This window comes from Pyxicephalus adspersus, chromosome 11 (assembly GCF_032062135.1).
Source record: "Pyxicephalus adspersus chromosome 11, UCB_Pads_2.0, whole genome shotgun sequence".
NCBI classification, from domain to species: Eukaryota; Metazoa; Chordata; class Amphibia; order Anura; family Pyxicephalidae; genus Pyxicephalus; species Pyxicephalus adspersus.
In genome coordinates this window covers 18,353,078-18,371,188 of record NC_092868.1, presented here as the reverse complement: position 1 = coordinate 18,371,188, position 18,111 = coordinate 18,353,078, and the positions used below count along the sequence as shown (strand labels likewise).

The 18,111-nt window shown below is 39.2% G+C and overlaps 1 protein-coding gene across 1 annotated transcript in view; it reads left to right on the top strand.

Moving 5' to 3' along the window:
• TMC4 (transmembrane channel like 4) overlaps positions 1-17,792 on the top strand; it is a 135,422-nt gene extending 117,630 nt beyond the window's left edge. Inside the window, 4 exon segments of the mRNA XM_072426840.1 lie at positions 13,711-13,841; positions 15,880-16,035; positions 16,147-16,225; positions 17,751-17,792. Of these exon segments, the coding sequence (XP_072282941.1) occupies positions 13,711-13,841; positions 15,880-16,035; positions 16,147-16,225; positions 17,751-17,792 (408 nt within the window).
• Positions 17,793-18,111: the final 319 nt, after the last annotated feature.

Sequence of the window (18,111 nt, the reverse complement as noted above, 5' to 3'; positions counted from 1 at the left end):
ATACAGGAGTTTGTATTGAATCCAATACAAAATGAATGAATGAGTTTGAATTTGAATTTCCCGCACATGCGCCGACGTCATCACGCACGCATGGAGAAGCCGAGCGGCTTTTTTTTCTCTGCCGGACAGCTTCTCGTTTCAGAAGGCACCCGGCGCTGGACGGAGAACGACGCGGGACGATCAGCGGGACCAGGTAAGAAGCCGGCCGGCATCTTGTGCTCCGCCGGCCAGCATCTTGTGTTCTGCCGGCCGGCATCTTGTGTTCCGCTGGTATAGGAGAAGGCACCCGACGCTGGAGAGGGAGATCGACGAACGACGATCGACGGAGGACGACGCTGGAACACGAACATTTTTTTGTACACGAGATTTTAATGTAGGGAAAATCTCGGGGTTAACCAAAATAGCACTTTTTTTTAGCCCGTACCAAGGTCGGGCTTAACGGTCGGGAGGTTAATGTATAGCATGCTTTCACTTGTTTATATTTGTTTATATCTTCTGGGCTACCTTTTTTCCAATCGGATCCTAGGATACTTTGACCTGATTATGGTGTCTTTTATATATCTCCACAGACTTCATTTATCTGTGGATGATTGAGCGCTGCTACAATCATTGGTGCTGTTACTGCACAACATGCAGTTTTTTATTTTACTTTCTTCATTCCCTCTGCATTCCCTATTTGTTCCTCCTGTCTCTTAACCCCCTCTGCCCTATTCCCCACTTTACTCTCTCTGATTCATTCTATTCTCCACTTTCACCTTTCTGCCCCGCTGTCAAATGAATCTCCAGTGTTCTATAAAAAACTGCCTGTAAAAATGATCCACCAAAGGGGCATGTACAAGTGGGCATGTACAATCCTTTAAAGCTGGGGAGCTGAAATATGGGGTAATAATAGCCATGAGGTTCCCTTTTATATCCTGAAAATTTAAGTTATTACAACATACATTTTAGGACACAGAGAATTGTTAGGCTGCAGAATGTGTCATGCAGACTTTCACACGCACAGAGCTATCACGCTGCACTACTGATGATGTATATTCTATTTCAGATCTATAAGACCTAAAATAATAAGATTGATGAATATCCTTTCATAAACTGTTTGTATTGTATGTTTGGAGGGGCTAAGCCCTGCAGTACATATGATTGAAAAGAGATTTTAACAAATGATCATATGTCTTTAGATTTCTGTTAACTTAATAAAAGGAACTTGCATTTTATTTCAAAAGAAAGCTTTTTTCTTGTTGATCCTTCTATATGTCAAAATAATCCCTTACACAGATAGAAGCAGCTTTACACTCACTCCAATAGCATTATATGTAGGCAGATTTATAAAACATTTAAATTTGATTTACCAGCATTTATTTTAGATAAGCATTAAATGAAAGAAAAAGTATATAAAAGGTATATATAATGCCCACACTTTTCACCTATAGTTGAACTTCCACTCAACCTCAAGAAGCTAGATGTAGAGTCCCAGCACTGATTTTCTTCTCGAGACTTGTGTGTACAAAGGATGTTATCTATGGCTGCATGGAATAATAAAACGCTAAGACACTCATAGCACAAAGTGGGAAGTTGGGTTGGTCATTTGAACAGATCTAGAAGATTAGTAGTTAGTGAGTGCAGTAACCAACCCAAGGGTCATACAGTACATGGGACTAAATTAGCTGGGTAGATAATCCAAACAGTTTGACGGCAGCAAGTCCAGAAACATAGCCAAGAGTAATACATGGGTCACTGAACTGGGTGGATAATCCAAAGGTAAATAGAGTTCGTGGGTGGGAGTTCAGACACTGATCAGCGTTATTAGAGAGCAGGCCCTCTGACCAGCATATGTCCATGGAGAAAGAAAACCAAAGACAGCTAGGGTTTTAGTTCGGCAAACAAAATGTGTATTAGCAAAATCAGTTTTGAATACTTAATATCCTGTAAATTAAATTACCAGCATTTCAAATGGTCTTTCCCATATATAAGTGCATGGGAAAAATTTACCAAACGGCTAGACAGTGATATCCCTATACGGTATTAAAAAAAAAGAAGAATTGTCTTCTATCCCAAAGTGTTTCACCTGTTGGCATTTTTAGGGGATTGAAGAAAGTTTGTTCACTGTCTGTACGTAAGAATATACATTAGGATTTCAGGTTAAAGTACATAATATCCAATATATCATACATTATTAAATAAACGGTGAACATCTAAGCGTATAACGACATTAGTATATGTTCCAATTGAAAATGTTCAATAAAATTACCTTACTTAAATTTGGTAAAACATGCTCAAAATAAAATAAAAAAAATGATTATTATAAAAATAAATATAAACGCAGTTCAATAACAGCTTAATTCATTCATTAACATTGGTGGGTTATGTATATTTAATTAGACTAATAGGCTAGGTGTATAAAAATACTAAATTAGTTACTTATGAAATATGAGTGAATTCTCTTTTCCACTGTCTCCGTGTGTACTCAAAAGGTATATAGCCGTCCCCCTAGGAAACGTATTAAATTGTCAAAGAAAGAAAAAGAGGAGTTTGTAAGGTAGGTAAGTATATCTTTTGTTTAAAACTTTAGGCAGGTGTAAATCCACATACAAGGTGTATATATGTACACGGTCCTTTCCCATTTAGCACTCATGTTAAGGATGATACTAGGCTAAAGCTGCGTACACACGTGCAATTTTTGTCGTTGGAAAGGATCTTTCACGATCCTTTCCAATGACAAAGGACTACACGATGCATGAACGGTGCTGTACATACAGCACCATTCTGCTCTATGGAGAGGGGAGGGGGGGAGCGACGGAGCGGCACCCTGCTGCGCGCTCTCCCCCTTCCCTTGCATTAGGATCGCTCGTCGTTCATCGTTCGTGGATCCGCCAGGACGGATCCACGGACGATGAACGACGCCGACTGTACACACGACAGATTCTCGCCCGATATCTGGCCGATGCCGATTATCGGGCGAGAAAAATCTGACGTGTGTACGCAGCTTAAGCATACAGCACCTATACTAGGTATTATCTGTAGTGCAGAGATTCGAGAAAAGAACGTCACATTACCCGACACGTTTCGCCTCATAGGCTTCCTCAGGGGTATGTAACAGACGTGTGCACTCTAACATTTAAGGAAAAAACAGGTATGAGAAAGATTTAGAGACTATGACCGGGTTATACATGTCTTAAACAAAAATAGTCAATTCATAAGGTTACATACATGATCATGGACATATATACAATTCATAACATGTAAATACATATCCAACACAATACTGTTGTCATGACTTAATCATGTGTATGGCATAATGTTGTTAAGGATATGTTCTGTCATGTGTTGTTGACCCATTACACAGCTCAACAAAAAACTTTTTTTGACTTTCCAAGGATTTTTCAATTTATTTAGTGTATTTCAGGACTGCTGAATCCAGAAATGACATTAGTTTTGTTGAATTGGCCCTAGTTCTTGTGATACAGGAATCTGAATAGACAATTTTACCAACAACAAATGTTAACACAGCATATTATTATCAATCTTTATTTACACAGATGTTTTGCATTTAAATATTAAATGTAGCATTATATTCATGAAACTTTCATTTGCCTTATATGAGTTCTTCAAGAAGAAGTTGTTTAAATGACCCTAATGTATTTTGCTACATTTGTGGTGAATATTCTCAGCAAAAACAGAGAAGAAATATTACAGAATTTGTGAAACAAGCATATCTTGCATATTTTGGTATTAAACTGGGGGACAAAGATAAGTATAGGGCTCCCCATATGGTACGCAAAACTTGTGTGGAGTGTCTACATCAGTGGAAAAATGGAAAAGTGAAAAGTTTGAAATTTGGTGTACCCATGGTATGGCAAAAGCCCAAATATCATCGTAATGATTGTTATTTTTGTGCCGTGAATGTAAAAGGTTTTAATTGTTACAAGAAAAACAAGTTGGAGTACATTGATACCAGTGTTCAGTACACTCCCTTATATTCCTGTAGTGTTTCATCAAACCAGCAGTTCTCCTAAGAAGAGCTCAATGATTTAAAACGTGACCTAAGTCTGTCAAAACAAGCATCTGAACTTTTAGTATCAAGGCTAAAAGAAAAGAACTGTCTGAGACCGGAAGTTAAAATAACGGTTTATAGGAGAAGAGAGGTGAAACTTCTAACATATTTCCATGAAGATGGAGACTTCGTTGTAACATCCTTGGACTACTAGCCAATATGGTAGTACCAGAACACTGAGCAGAAGACTGGCGGCTTTTCATAGACAGTTCCACTTGAAGTTTGAAATCTGTTTTACTGCATAATGGCAACTGCTATGCATCAATCCTAATTGGTCACTCACTTAAATAAGAATATCAAAGTATCAAAATGGTCTTACAAAAGCTTTGCTATCATGAACACCAATAGTTCATATGTGTTCATTTAAAAATAGTGAACTTCCTACTTATACAGCAAAGTGGATACACAAACTACCCATATTTTATCTGCTTGTGGGATAGTATAGCAAAGCAGGATCACTGGAAAAAAGTGACATGGCCTCCAAGGGAAAACATGAAAAAAGGTGCAGCAAACATTATTATTGAGTAGTGTTGTTGTTCGAGTTCGGGTTGACCCGACCCGAATTATGCTGGATTCGAAGCCCCGAATTCGACCCTGCCACAATGCCTAGGGACCTCCCCCATGATGCCTAGGGCCCTCCAATAACAGCAGGGATGCTCCCCTCCATGTTTGTTGTGGCAGGCAGCCCATTGGCTGTCTGTCACTGCATGCCACACAGGCAGCCATTAGCCTATATAAGGCCAGGGCGTGCCTGCATTTACCACTCCTGACAGAGATTTGCTAGCATCACAACCTTTCTGTGCTGCTTGGCTTGCTTTGTCAAAGTAAAAAAAAGTCTTTTACTTAGACTGTGTCACACTCACACAATTAGTCAGATAGATTGTTGGATTGTACTGTATTGGGGCAGTCCTAAAATCTACTGTACTCAGATAGGTAGAGTGTTTCACTGTTAGCTAGATAGATACATAAATAGATACATTTATAGACAGATAGATAGATGGATAGATAGATAGATAGATAGATAGATAGATAGATAGATAGATAGATAGATAGATATAGATAGATAGATAGTCAGTGTGTTACATACACACAGCCAGAGGCAGGGTACCATCCCTGACCGTGTGCACAGTATCACACTTGTACTGAGAGACAGACACAAAGATGCAGTGTATACTGCAGTATATATTTTGTATACTGTGCTGCATAGTACAAGCATCATCACTGAAGAAAAGTGCTGCATACAACACACACAGCGCACTTGCATTTTTTGTGTCAACCCCCCACCCCCCCCCCCCCCAATAAAAAAATCCACTTACTGTACAAATTTACATATACATATAGCATATTAGCTACAAAGTATTTTGCAGGGTGTCAAGCCACACAAAAAAAGTCTACAATGTCTGGCCAAAGAGGAAAGGGCAGCTTTGGCAGGGGTGGCAAGCAAAGCAGGAGCAGTATGAGTTTGTTTTTAGCTGCAGACCCAAGAACACTTGACAACACTATGATCATCTGAAAACTGTGTGCTCAATACTTGAAAAGAGGCAAAAACTCAAACAAACTTGGAACAAGTTGCATGAGCACTTATTTAAAAAGCCACCACTAGGTAACCTGGCGGGAACACCTGGCCAAAGCACAGAGCTCTGTGCGACCACCTCCGCCCAAGAATCAGGCTCAGACTGCTCGATCTTTCTCCGCTGCCTTTCCTCCTTCTGCCACCAAAGTTACCTGTGCTGCTGCCAGCAATTTGAGTGGGGCATGTAGCCAAGCATTACCTTTTTCAGGCCCCACCAGCGGTGAGCAGGAGCTCCAACGCAGATCAGCTGCTGTATGTCGGATTGCTAGCAGTCAAGACCAGGCATCATTGCAATCCCCCACAACTTCTATCCCATCGTCCAATCTTCATCATCCAGCGCAAGAGGAAATATGGCCCAAATTACCCCAAAACAAAGCTAATCAATGCAGCAATTGCACAGCTGATTGCATTAGAGCTCCTCCCTTACCGGCTGGTGGACTCCAATGCGTTCGGTTACGCATTCCCCCGCGCAAACCCACAGTACGTTATGCCTTTGCGACAGTATTTTGCAGAAAAATGTGTTCCTGCTTTGCATGACATGTGCAGAGCAATGTGTCCATGGCCCTGCAGCACTCAGTTTCTGGCAAGGTGCACCTAACAACCGACAGTTGGTCAAGCAAGCATGGAGTGGGAAGATATATTTCCTATACAGCTCACTGGGTAACTTCGGTGGCAGCAGGGAAAGATGCAGCTGCAGCAAGGCCTGCATACCTACCTCCACCCAGAGCACATCGCCATGCAATTTCCTCCTCAACCTCCACTTCCATCTCCTCCTTTGACTCTTGTGCATCAACCTCTTCCTCCAGGGACACTTTGCCGTGGAGACCCAGCACCTCCCATTCGGCAGCATCTGTTCAATGCCAGCAACAACCTGCAGTTTGCTATTTCGGTGCACAATTCAGACATTGCCACGCAGTCCTGAGGATGCGAAGTCTGGGTTCCCTCAGCCAATACTGGCGCAGCCATTCTAAGTGCCTTGCAGGAGCAGGAGGACATATGGCTAACTCCCAACAGACTTCAGCCAGACAAGGTTGTGTGTGACAATGGGGCCAATATGCTGGCAGCCCTGCGTTGTGGGAAACTCACACACGTACCTTGCCTGGCTCACGTCTAGAACCTGATAGTACAGTGCTTCCTTAGGAATTACCCAGGCCTCCAGCCACTGTTGCTGAAGGCCAGAAAGTTGTCACCGCCTTTCCGCCGGTCGTACAAAGCCAGTGCCAGATTGGTGGATTTACAGCAAAATCTCAACCTGCCAGTGCACTGGTTACTTTGTTATGTGGCCACAAGTTGGAATTCAACCTTTTACATGCTGCAGCAGCTGGCTGAACAACAGAAACCGGTGGTAGATTATGTGGCAAAGTCTTATCGTTTCAGACGTATACCTACACTACCTTTCTTCAGCCCTGCGGAGTGGCTGCAAATTGAGGACTTGTGCACTGTATTGTCTGTCACCTTTTGAATAGGCCACCAGGATGATCAGCAGAGATCAGGCCTGTGTCAGTGACACTATTCTCATCATATGCCTGCTTAAACAGATGATGGTGGATCTCGGACACGACAAAGAGCGGACGCTGCATCAAGAGATGACGTTTCAAACATAATTTCGGACATGCGTGCCTACTAGGCATAGTGCACCACAAATCCAGGAAGAGGAGGAGGTGCAGGAGAATGAGGAGGGCATTGCAGGCATGGGAGAAGGGGAGGAAGGGCCAGAGAAGGGTATTGAGGGTACATGGCATCCATCCACCCAAACACAAGGCGGGATGTTCGTGGATGGCAAGACCAGGCGGAGGAGGAGGAGGACGACCCTGTGCTGCTGTTCGACCAACAGGAGTGTGGGTCCATAATCACCTCAGCTGTGGGCAGTTAGAGCCCCTGAAAGCCTTCATGCAGGAGTGCATAGACAAAGATCCACGCATACAACACATAAAAACAAAGACTGACGACTATTGGATTGCTACGTTACTGGATCCAGGTTACAAGCCTGAGATACAACAACTCCTCTTGCCCCAAAACAGGGGACCTAAAATGCAGCACTACCAAGAAGTGCATGTAAGGGACTTGTGCTCAGCCTTTCCGGCTGCAAGCAGCAGCAGCAGGGATCCCTATTGCAGTTCCACCAGCCTTCGGAATCTCCTTCTACTCCTCCCCCTCGTGGCCCTCTACCTCTACTCTGTCTCTGAGGTCTATAACTTGCAATGAAGCTGTGTAACTGGCTAAGTGCAATGGAGCACCTCCCTCAGGGCCCTCTACCTCTATCTACTTTGAGGCCTATATAACTTGTAATGGAGCTGTGTGATTCATAATTAAATATTTGTATTTTTAGTAGAGAAATACATACAATTTTCTGTCCTTTTGGATAGATAGCAAGTGGTATCAAAAATAAATATCTGTATTTTTTTTTTACAGAAATACAGACGTTTTTCTAGCTTTTTTGATAGATAGCAAGTAGGATCAGAAGGAAATACCTGTATTTTTTTTACCGAAACACAGACATTTTTCTGTTTATTTTCATAGATAGCAAGTGGTATCAGAATGAAATATTTGTATTTTTACAGAAATACAGAAATGTTTCTGTTTATTTTAAAGGATTGGAAGTGGTATCAGAATTAAATATCTGTATTTTTTTTACAGTAATAAGGAAATTAGTATGGCTTTTTTGATAGATAGCAAGTGGTATCAGAATTGAATATCTGTATTCGTTTATAGAATACAGAAAATTTTCTGTTTATTTTGATAGCAAGTGGTATCAGAATTCAATATCTGTATTCTTTTTCAGAATACAGAAATTTTTCTGTTTATTTTGATAAATTGCGAGTGGTATCAGAATTAAATATCTGTATTTTTTTACAGAAATACCGACATTTTTATATTTATTTTGAAAGATTGCAAGTGGTATCAAAATTAAATATCTGTATTTTTTTACAGAAATTTTTATATTTATTTTGATAGATTTTAATTGGTATCAAAATTAAATATCTGTATTTTTTTACAGAAATTTTTATGTTTATTTTGATAGATTGCAAGTGGTATCAAAATTAAATATCTGTATTTTTTACAGAAATACAGAAACTTTTATGGCTTTTTTTAAAGATAGCAAGTGGTATCAAAATTAAAAAATTAAATATCTGTATTTTTTACAGAAATACAGAAACTTTTATGGCTTTTTTTAAAGATAGCAAGTGGTATCAAAATTAAATATCTGTATTTTTACAGAACTACAGAAATTTTTATGTTTATTTTGATAGATTGCAAGTGGTATCAAAATTAAATATCTGTAAATATCTGTATTTTTTTTTACAGAAATACAGAAATTTTTATGGCTTATTTGATAGGTTGCAAATAGTATCAAAATTCAATATCTGTATATTTTTTTACAGAAATACTGAAATGTTTCTATTTGTATTGATAGATAGCAAGTGGTATCAGAATTCAATATCTGTATTTCTTTTACAGAAATTTTGCTGTTTTTTTGATAGATTGCAAGTGGTATCAGAATTAAATATTTGTATTTTTTTTACAGCAATATCGAAATTTTTCTGTTTATTTTGAAAGATTGCAAGTGGTATCAGAATTCAATATGTTTTTTTTTACAGAAATTTTTTGGGCTTTTTTTATAGATAGCAAGTGGTATCAGAACTAAATTTCTGTAAATTTTTACAGAAATACAGAAAATTTTCTGTTTATTTTGATAGTTTGCAATAAAATTGTATATTGCAAATTATAATAACTCTTGCAATCTATCAAAATAAACAGAAACATTTATGTATGTATTTCTTAAAAAAAATACAGATATTTCATTCTGATACCACCTGCTATCTATAAAAAAATCTATTAAAATTTCTGTATTTATGTAAAAAAATACAAATATTGAATTCTGATACCACTTGCAAGCTCTCAAAATAAACAGAAAAAAATCTGTATTTCTGTAAAACAATAGATGTTTAATTCTGAAACCACTTGCAATATATCAAAATAAACAGAAAAATTTCTGTATTTCTGTAAAAAAATACAGATATTTAATTCTGGCTACAACTTGCAATCTATCAAAAAAGCCATAAAAATGAATGTATTTCTCTCCAAAAAATACAAATATTTAATTCATATATATTATGATTCATAATTAAATATCAGTATTTTTTAGAAAGAAATACAGATTTTTATGGCTATTTAGATAGATAGTAAGTGGGATTAGAATTAAATATCTGTATTTTTTTTACAGAAATAAAGAACATTTTATGGGTTTTTGGATAGATACTAAGTGCTATCAGAATAAAATATCTGTATTTTTTATGGATAAATATAGAATTTTTTTCTGGCTTTTGTGATATATTACAAGAAGTATAATTTAGGATACCTCTTGCAATCTAGTGCAAAAACCTAAAAATGTCTGTATTTCTGTAAAAAAAAATACAGATATTTTATTGCGACAGCACTTGGTATCTATCCTAGGATCCTATGGTATCTATCATAAAAATGTGGGTATTTCTCTCCAAAAAATACAGATATTTCATTCTGATCCCACTTTGCTATATATCTCCAAAGCCATAAAAATTTCTATATTTCTCCCCAAATATAGATATTTAATTCTGATAGCACTTGGTATCCATCCAAAAGACCATAACAAATTCTAAATTTCTCTACAGAAAATAAAGATCTTTAGTTCTGATCCAACTTTGCTATATATCCCTAAAGCCATAAAAATTGATGTATTTCTCTACAAACAATACAGATATTTATTTCTGATAGCACTTGGTAGTGGGTATCTATCCAAAAGGCCATGCAAAATTATATATTTTTCTCCACAAAATATGGATATTTTATTCTGATAGCATTTGGAATGTATCCTAAAACCCATAAAAATGTATCTATTTATGTGAAACAAATACAGATATTTTACTGTGATAGCACTTGCTAGATATCCACAAATGATAAAAAATTTATGTATTTCCCCGCGGATTCCAACTAGCCCGTTCCCTTTTATGTGGTTTCACTAGATAGTAGGTATGGAAAGTGTGATTTTCGCTAATCCATTCATTCAGTCTCAATTAGCTTCTACACTTCCCATAGAGGTGATGGGCTAAACCTCCAATACGGTCCACGCTTCGTCACAGGGCCCACCGCCTCCTACTCCTGCTGTTACTGCTGCCGCCTTCCCAGTACCCAACTCTAGATGCAAGATACAAGACAGCAGTCCACGCTCCGTCTCAGAGCCCACCGCCTCCTCCTCCTGTTGTAAATGATGCTGCCGCCGGCCCACTAACAAACTCTAGATGCCGGATACTAATGCCGTCCATACTCCGTCTCAGAGCCCACCGCCTCCTCCTCGTCCTGCTGTAACTGATGCTGCCGCCTGCCCATTACCCGACTGTAGATGCCAGATACTAATGCCGTCCACACTCCGTCTCAGAGCCCACCGCCTCCTCCTCCTCCTCCTGCTGTAAATGAAGCTACCGCCTGCCCAGTAACAAACTCTAGATAACAGATACTAATGCCGTCCACACTCTGTCTCAGAGCCCATCGCCTCCTCCTCCTGTAAATGAAGCTACCGCCTGCCCAGTAACAAACTCTAGATAACAGATACTAATGCCGTCCACACTCTGTCTCAGAGCCCATCGCCTCCTCCTCCTGCTGTAACTGATGCTGCCACCTGCCCAGTACCTGACTGTAGATGCCAGATTCTAATGCCGTCCACACTCCATTCCAGAGCCCACCGCCTCCTCCTTCAGCTGTAAATGATGCTGCCGCCTGCCCACTAACAAACTCTAGATGTCAGATACTAATGCCGTCCACACTCTGTCTCAGAGCCCACCGCCTCCTCCTCCTGCTGTAAATGATGCTGCCGCCTGCTCACTAACAAGCTCTAGATGCCAGATACTAATGCCGTCCATGCTCCGTCTCAGAGCCCACCGCCTCCTCCTCCTCCTCCTGCTGTAAATGAAGCTACCGCCCGCCCAGTAACAAACTCTAGATAACAGATACTAATGCCGTCCACACTCTGTCTCAGAGCCCATCGCCTCCTCCTCCTCCTCCTGCTGTAAATGATTCTGCCACCTGCCCACTAACAAACTCTAGATGCCAGATACTAATGCCGTCCACACTCTGTCTCAGAGCCCATCGCCTCCTCCTCCTCCTTCAGCTGTAAATGATACTAATGCCGTCCACACTCTGTCTCAGAGCCCACCGCCTCCTCCTCCTGCTGTAAATGACGCTGCCGCCTGCCCACTAACAAACTCCAGATGCCAGATACTAATGACGTCCACACTCTGTCTCACAGCCCACCACCTCCTCCTCCTGTAAATGATGCTGCTGCCTGCCCAGTACCTGACTTTAGATGCCAGATACTAATGTAGTCCACGCTCCGTCTCAGAGCCCACCGCCTCCTTCTTCTGCTGTTACTGATCCTGCTGCCTGCCCAGTACCCTACTCTAGATGCCAGTTACTAATGCAGTCCAAACTTTGTCTCAGGGCCCACCGCCTCCTTCTTCTGCTGTTACTGATGCTGCTGCCTGCCCAGTACCCAGTACCCAACTGTAGATGCCAGTTAACAACGCTGTACATGCCGAATTTTACAAAGTTACAGCTAGCAGATAGGAAAAAGCAATCCCCTACACAGCAATGTCTCCAGTAGCTACAGCTTCTACACTGTCCATATAGGTGATGGATGGCCTCAACCACTAATGCCGTCCTTGCTCCATCTCAGGGCCTACCGCCTCCTCTTCCCAGTACCTGTCTCTAGATGCCAGTTAACAATGTTATTCACAATTCTCAGGGCCCACCGCCTACTCTTCCTGCTATTACTGCTGCCTGCCCACTGCCCAGTACCCAGTTCTAGATGCCAGACTAGACTCAAGCTCAACAGGGTCTTCTTTCCCGGCCAAGTCGGTTCCCTTTCATGTGCTTTAGCTCGATAGCAGGCCCTGAGACGGAGTGTGAAAGGCTTTAATAACTGGCATCTAGAGCTGGGTGTAGTGCATCTTTAATAAAACCTCGAAGTGTGTAATGCAAGTGTGTAATCTGAAATTTGTGATTGAATGTAAAGGCCACGTCTTCTTCATCCATTGGAACCACGCTTTATCGGACTGAATTTCTGTGTATGTTACCCCAGAACTGGGAAGTGGGACAGCAGTCCTTCTGTATATGTCGGGGGGATGAGATGGGAGACACCGGTATGTTTAACGGGACCCGGGAGGCCCTGGATGACCACATTGAGCCATGAAGTTATTGAGCTCAGCAGACGTCCAGAGACTTCTCCACAAAAAGTATGTGGCCGTCCTGGGAGACTCCATTTAAAGATCCGTCAACAAGAATCTTGTGAAAATACTGCGCAATGATGAGTTTCAGACTGAGAAGCAGCTGAAAGGGAGGGTAAGATGTAATTTGCAAACGACACGTTGGGGGATCTCTGGGTGGAATGCATAATTTACCGCATGGCATAACTTACCGCCAAGTGCATCATTACAGAACTGACCACCACCTTGTACGGTTCTATTTCCTGACCCGTGTCTCTTCGGAGTACATAGAGCGCGTGCTGGCCGACTTCGAACATGGACCTCAGCCCAACGTTGTCATCATCAATTCATGTATATAGGATTTCTGAACTTCTTGTCTCAGTCAGTATTAGTCTCCTTCTTATCTTTAAATGTAAGCCTTATGGTATATTTATATGTATATTTTTACATATATTTTATGTAAAAATGTGTATTGAGCAACTTTATCTAAAAGTTATTCTTAGAAGATTATGCGCTTGGTATTTCAGGTTCATAAATGTTTTATGTTTTTCGGATGATATACTCAGCAACAGTATAAAGTAATTTAAGAGATAAAAATAAACTGTACTAGTAGTTAATATAGTAGTGGTAGGTAATATAGTAATTATGGAAAGCTACTAATCAGGAGACAGAGACTGTATATATTATGTGCAAATATGGCTTCCCAAACATTCATCTATGATTAAAAATTCTCCACAAGTTAAGTTAAAAACACTATTCCTATCACAACTTCATGTAATGTTAAGTAAAAAACCTATAAATTTGCTTTAAAGTATTACTTTGTGTACAATGCATGTCTTAATTTCTTCCAGTTAACACTTTTCATCAACTGTCGACCTGCTAATCAAATATTCAGAGCATCCAGTGTTAACTTCTTTTTTCTGCTGGTTTTACTTCTGAGTCTCGCCAAATCTTGGGTGCCAATCCTGTATAATATATTTTCGTAAGTATTGACAAGTACTTTTGCTAAGTAAATCATAATGAATTTGGAGCTTTTTATACCAATATACATGGATATAAATGGCTAAATGCTATAAGTACTACTAGTTGTTCCAGGCTGAAGTTATGTAAGGAATTACAACAATTACTGCAAAGCAAAATGGGGTCTTAAAGGCAGTATTGTGGAGTTACAGTCCTCATATGAACTGATTCTTTTCAGAAGCAATGGTTAGCCTTTCCCCTGAACTTGATCAATACTGCAGCACTGGGTAAATGATCAGCTGCCAGACTGTGTGGGGGCCATTTTCACTGGAACCAGTATTCTTTCAACATTTTGATTAACCAATGCAGATAGCATAATAAAATTTTAAATTATTATTTTAAGTTGTATAATAAAACAATTCATCAAAACCACTTCCCGTACAATGTCAACATCCTAAATTGTGTACATTGCACATTTTTTTTCATAAATTTCAGGATATAACTATTTTTGTTTTATTACCATAAGCTGAGTGTATGTTAATCCAATTCTACTACTTTCAATTTTTTAAAAATAAACTTTATAAAAATACGTTTTTACAATATCATATCCCATATTTTTACAGCTTTCTTAACCTTCTTTCACGGTTGCAACTTTTTTTATACAATAAAGTTAATGTAACACTTTTATTATATCTATTTTATTATTTATCTCATCATGGATGGCTGACAAGTTTTTGAAACTCAGCCTGCATAAAACAGAACTTATCCCCCCCCCCCCCCCCAAAAAAAAAATTTTTTTATTTTTTTTTTCCTCCCGAATTTTTGCTGTCGAATGCAGCAAAATTCAGGTCGGGTCTACCCGAATTCGAACAGCCATATTCGGGTCGAATATAGGGACAACCCGAATTCGAACATCAACACTAGTAATGACCATCAGCTGCAGCTGCTACAAGGGGTGTGGTCATTACAAACAACAACACAGAAACAAGTAAAAACAAAGAGACCTCATGTGCAGCTTGTCCCACAGATCTTCTAACTTCAGTCACAGAAGGGACAGTGACAATTGTGCCATTTCCTTCACCTCACGTTCAGAACATTTCAAGGTCCTGTTACTTTCACCAGTGCAACATCTCCAAAATACAACCCCATCTGTCCTCGGAGACCACCATACTCTTTGTACATGCTCTTATCTCTCGTCTGGACTACTGTAACATCCTCCTTTATAGTATTCTACTAACCTGACTCTCTCATCTACAATCTATTATGGATGCTGCAGCTAGACTTATCCATCTTTTCCACCTCTCCACTTTCAGTATATTCCTTTGTAGTTCTCTTTATTGGCTTCTATTTCAACTTAGAATCAAATTCAAGCTCCTGTGCTTTGTCTTCAAATCCCTCCACAGGTCCTGCCCCACTTACCTGATAGAAAAAAACATTCCTAGCCATTCTCTTCGCTCCTCCAATGACCTGGTAATGACTTCCCCACTTATAATCTTGTCACATGCACGGCTCCAAGACTTTTTTAGGGCTGCCCAGTCTCTCTGGAATAATCTTCCTCATCCCATTTTGCTTGTTCCAGCATTCTGCAAATTTAAAAGAGCATTTAAAACCCATCTTTTCAAACTCACCTACCTTCTGTCCATCACTAATCAGTCACCATCCCAAATCACCCTTCCTATTGTGTGCTACTTCCCCCACTTCTTAGATTGTAAGCTCTTCTGAGCAGGGCCCTCTACTCTTCCTGTGTCGTTGTTTGTATCTGTGCTATTTGCAACCCCTCTTTAATGTATTGTTGTGTAATATGTTGACTCTAAATAAATACTATTTATTAATGTTAATAATAATAATAATTTGTCAGTACAGCTGTATAGACATGTTAAAATCAAATGAGCTGAACTGTTTTGAATGGTGAATTATATTCTAGAGGAGTATTCTGGAGTATACCCAGCTACAGAGACACTGATTTCTCAGTGCTGATCTATTTTGATAATTTTATGAATTTCCATCATTTTAAAAATTCTAAATAATAATGAATAAAACATGTTTCCTTTCTTTATCAGCAAAACTCCATCAAAGGCATGTGGGCCTTTTAAAAACCAGCAGTATATATGGGAAACAATAACCACAGCAGTTTATTCTCTGCCTCAAGTTGCAAAGGATTTCTTCCTGTTTATTGGCTCACAAGAATTTGTTGTGCCTCTGTTCTTCCTTTCATGGTGAGATTATAAGTCTTCTGCACAATAAACCATGTGGTAAGCCTTTATTTACTAAAATGGCTAATTTACCATTAACACTTGTGCTTTTTTCCATGTTCATGGCACCAAAAGTATTCTCATGTTCTATCTGATGGCGCTGGGAAATGCTTATGGGGAACTGGTGAGCACACTCAAGGATCATCTGCAAATAGTAAGTGTAAACAATTTAGATTTAGGAAAATTTGTATTTTTCTATATTTATCTATTGAGGGACAACCAATATTGATAATGGATTACACATGTGTATGAGCCCTAAGGTATTGCTTAGTGACCTTAGGAAATTACATGCCTACTTTTTCCAGCCATGCTGAATAGAAGGAATGTGATTTCATAACCCTGTAGGTGCTGGGGATGGTGTTTACTACAACATTCCAGTACCACCCCCTTTTCCATAATATTTTCTATGGTGTAAGTTGCTAGGCATGTGCAAGCAGTTGCAGGTGTCCTCTACTCCATGGCTGTAGGTTTGAGTATGTTTTGTTGGGCATGTGAAAGGGCCTGTCCCAACATTCTGCTGTCTCCTGCCAATCAGCAGGGAGTACTAAGTACCAAAGCAGCTACTACTAGATTTCACAGATCCTGCCTATTACAGTGAAACAAAATTAGTAAATATTTTTGCAACCTGTAATATATTAAACAATAATAAATTATTTTCAATTGTGTGTGTCATTTCATTTGTACTTGAAGGATACTAAATCACATACGAGAGGTCTTCAAAACGTTTCTGCACTATATTTTTGTTGAAAACAGTGATGGTGGGAAGATTAGTAATTGGTCATGTCCGAGAGTGTCATGTGACTAGTCTGCCTGGTAAGCCAGCCAACATTTCAGTTTAGTATAAACATTGTTAAGTTGTGGTGAAGATGGCTGCAAAACTTAAAAATTGCACCAAAGAACAGCTTTTCTGTGGGCAGGTGGTGTGCCAGGAGAACAAATTCATCTCTCAGTCATGGATTGAAATATTTGAGAATAGCCATACCAGTGTGAAGAATACAGAGGGCTCAGAGTCCAGTTAGTAAAAAATGAAGAAAGAACCCTGGAACTTATTAGGTCAAACAAATAAATACAGTAGAAGAGGTTGTGGCATCTAGGAGCTTGCACTCCTTTTTTCATTCCTTGTTGTCGTGTCTGTAACTATATGTCCAGAGCGCTCTGCATCTGCTCTGCATTTTTTCCCCAATTTTTAAGAGATAGGGAAAAGGGAAACTTTTTAGCTCAAAATATATGGGCAAGTGACACACCCTTGCCACACCCCTATTTTGCTTTATAGTGTCTTTTTAAACTAAATTGAATCATTTACATAAAAAGTTTAGTGCAAAATAACTAGTTTTTTTCAAAGTGAAGTGTGTTTTTTATATATATATATATATATATATATATATATATATTTATATATATATATATATATTACACGGATCACCTATGCCAACAGAAGAATGAACCAATGACATCCAGTAGTCATAGACAAAAAAAAGAATGACCCTGAAACTGTGGAGGAACAATAGATAGAAATAACACTTAAAAATTTAAGAATTCACAGCAAATATGCAGTGTGTTCAGTGCACCTATTTAAAATTTATAGGTTAGCTACCAAGTTAGGATTTGAAAAATGCTAATATGTATACACAGTCGTTACTTGGTTGTTGTACAAAACTGGAATTTTGCTTTTTTTATAGGAAAGAAACAGGAAGGTGTTTTTGAATCAAGCATATCAGTAAATGAAATTTATCTAACAAGCAAAAAGCAAATGTTCTAAACAAGGACATTTGGGTGTATGTTGAGTTCATTAAATTTATATGCTTTTTTTTATTAACACTATTACACTGGCATTATATGGTATTTTTAAAGCAGCGAATCTGAAATTCACTGAAACATCTGATGAAGAATCGTCAAGTGCATGTGTGAGATCAGCAATTTTTTTCTCCCATTAAAGAAAGGGCTCTTTCTGCACATGCCCGATTTTGGTAAAGTTAAGTAAACTTGCTTTTTACAACTCTCCTAGGCAAAAGCAAGCATTTGATCTTGCAAAGGTAGTTT